This window comes from Coffea eugenioides, chromosome 9 (assembly GCF_003713205.1).
Source record: "Coffea eugenioides isolate CCC68of chromosome 9, Ceug_1.0, whole genome shotgun sequence".
In the NCBI taxonomy this organism is placed as follows: domain Eukaryota; kingdom Viridiplantae; phylum Streptophyta; class Magnoliopsida; order Gentianales; family Rubiaceae; genus Coffea; species Coffea eugenioides.
The window spans coordinates 8263491-8265072 of NC_040043.1; the positions used below are offsets into that span (position 1 = coordinate 8263491).

General features: G+C 39.2%; 1 protein-coding gene across 1 annotated transcript; it reads right to left on the reverse strand.

Moving 5' to 3' along the window:
- Positions 1 to 1582, reverse strand: LOC113782124 (brassinosteroid LRR receptor kinase-like). Its single transcript, XM_027328035.1, has 5 exons — positions 1432 to 1582; positions 1144 to 1339; positions 1019 to 1046; positions 758 to 880; positions 1 to 150 (listed from the first exon to the last, which is right to left on the reverse strand). The coding sequence occupies exons 1-5, from the start codon at positions 1580 to 1582 to the stop codon at positions 1 to 3; spliced, it is 648 nt and encodes a 215-aa protein (XP_027183836.1).

A 1582-nucleotide genomic window follows, 5' to 3' on the forward strand; every position in this document is an offset into this window, starting at 1 on the left:
TTAGGCTGCAAGAGCATCTTCAATATTTCTCCTCTCTTTTGGAGAATCCATTGAGCAATTCAATGCTACTTCCATGATGGACGATATGCACTTCAATTCTTCTGCACAGTAGTCTTCACCTGATTTTCGAGATCTAATATCCATCACTTGCTGCACTTCTGATTTTGAAATCAAGGTTAGAGCAACGCTTTTGTGAGATTTCGATGGTGAAAGTTACTCAACGCATCACATTCTGTATCAAAGCTCTAGAATGCGCCTTATATTTGCAAATTGAAGACTTTCACCGCCACAAGCATCCCATTATCAAGTATACCTTTGCAAACAGATCCAAAACTTCCCATCCCAATCAAGTTGCTTTCATGATACCCATTGGTTGCTTTGACGAAATCACGATATGGAATTCTTCCATGTGCTCTAACTAAAACTGATTATCTTTCGCTTGGTACTTCATGCTTCTCTTGACATCTAAGGAATGAGAATAGCCAACTATTGCAACAATTCCCAACAGAATAAACAAAGGTAGAGGCACCTTTACTTTCCTTGATTTATTCTTTGGACAACAAAGCCTAAGAAGTCCACACAAGTCCTTGTTGAAGAGAAAGGATTCATGAGTGAAATCTTCAAAAGGACCTCTAGTTGGAATTTCACCTCTTAATTTGAAATAAGTAATTGATGTCTATGAGCCTTCGTTGACTTGGGAATCAAACTGAGAGGTTATTATGTTATAGGTTGAAGTTTTCTAGGCTTAACACGTTACCCCTTGCAAGCTGTTAGTTGCCAAAGAAAGCAACATCAAATATTCTAAACTCCCAATGGTACTAGCAATGTTTCCTGAAAGTGATTCATTGACAAGTCTAACCGTGTCAGGATTCTCCCAACTCTACAGGCAAAGATCCACTCAAAAAATTCAACGACAAATTATTTCCCAAGAGATCTTTGCCATTCCACAAGGTCCTTGGTAGAGTAGAGGTTAATCTATTGAAAGCTATATAAAAAGACCTCAAAGATGTGAGGTTACCGAAGCATTCTGGAATTGAGCCAGAAATCTGTAAAATTCAAACTCTGTAAACCACAGAGATCACCAAATAGGGAACCACTCATAGAATTATTTTGGAGATACAACAACCCTTGCAGCTTGTGAACCCATTCATCGTAGAAGGGATGAAGCCAGTCAAATGATTGCTCAAGCTTCCAATGCTCCATGGAATGTTACCCTTGATTCCGCAGTTTTCTGCATAAAACTTTTCAACAGAACTAGAGGGATTCCAATTGAAATTGGGAGAACCCCATTCAACGGATTTCCTGACACTGAGGTCTTCCCTGGAGAGATGCAACCAGCCTAGGAAATGAAGAGGCTCAAATCTGGAGATGAAGATTCACTTGTCAAATTGTTATCAATTAGCTCTAAAAATTCGAGGTGTCTTAGTTTGCCAAGGGAAATAGGAATTCCACCACTGAATTTGTTATAACCATGAGAGATAAAAGTCAGCTTTGAACAGTTTGGGATAGATACTGCTATAGCTCCAGTGAAGTTGTTCTCAGCAAGATAAAGTCCTTCCAAATTGTACCGGCCACAGCACAT

What these genes read in the sequence shown, in the direction of transcription:
- LOC113782124 (XM_027328035.1), bottom strand. Translation starts at nt 1,582, where the DNA reads ATGTGCTGTGGCCGGTACAATTTGGAAGGACTTTATCTTGCTGAGAAC. An exon ending in TGGAATTCCTATTTCCCTTG is followed by an intron (nt 1,340 to 1,431) that starts GCAAACTAAGAC and finishes TTCATTTCCTAG; the next exon opens with GCTGGTTGCATCTCTCCAGG. An exon ending in CAACTAACAGCTTGCAAGGG is followed by an intron (nt 151 to 757) that starts GTAACGTGTTAA and finishes TCAGAAGTGCAG; the next exon opens with CAAGTGATGGATATTAGATC.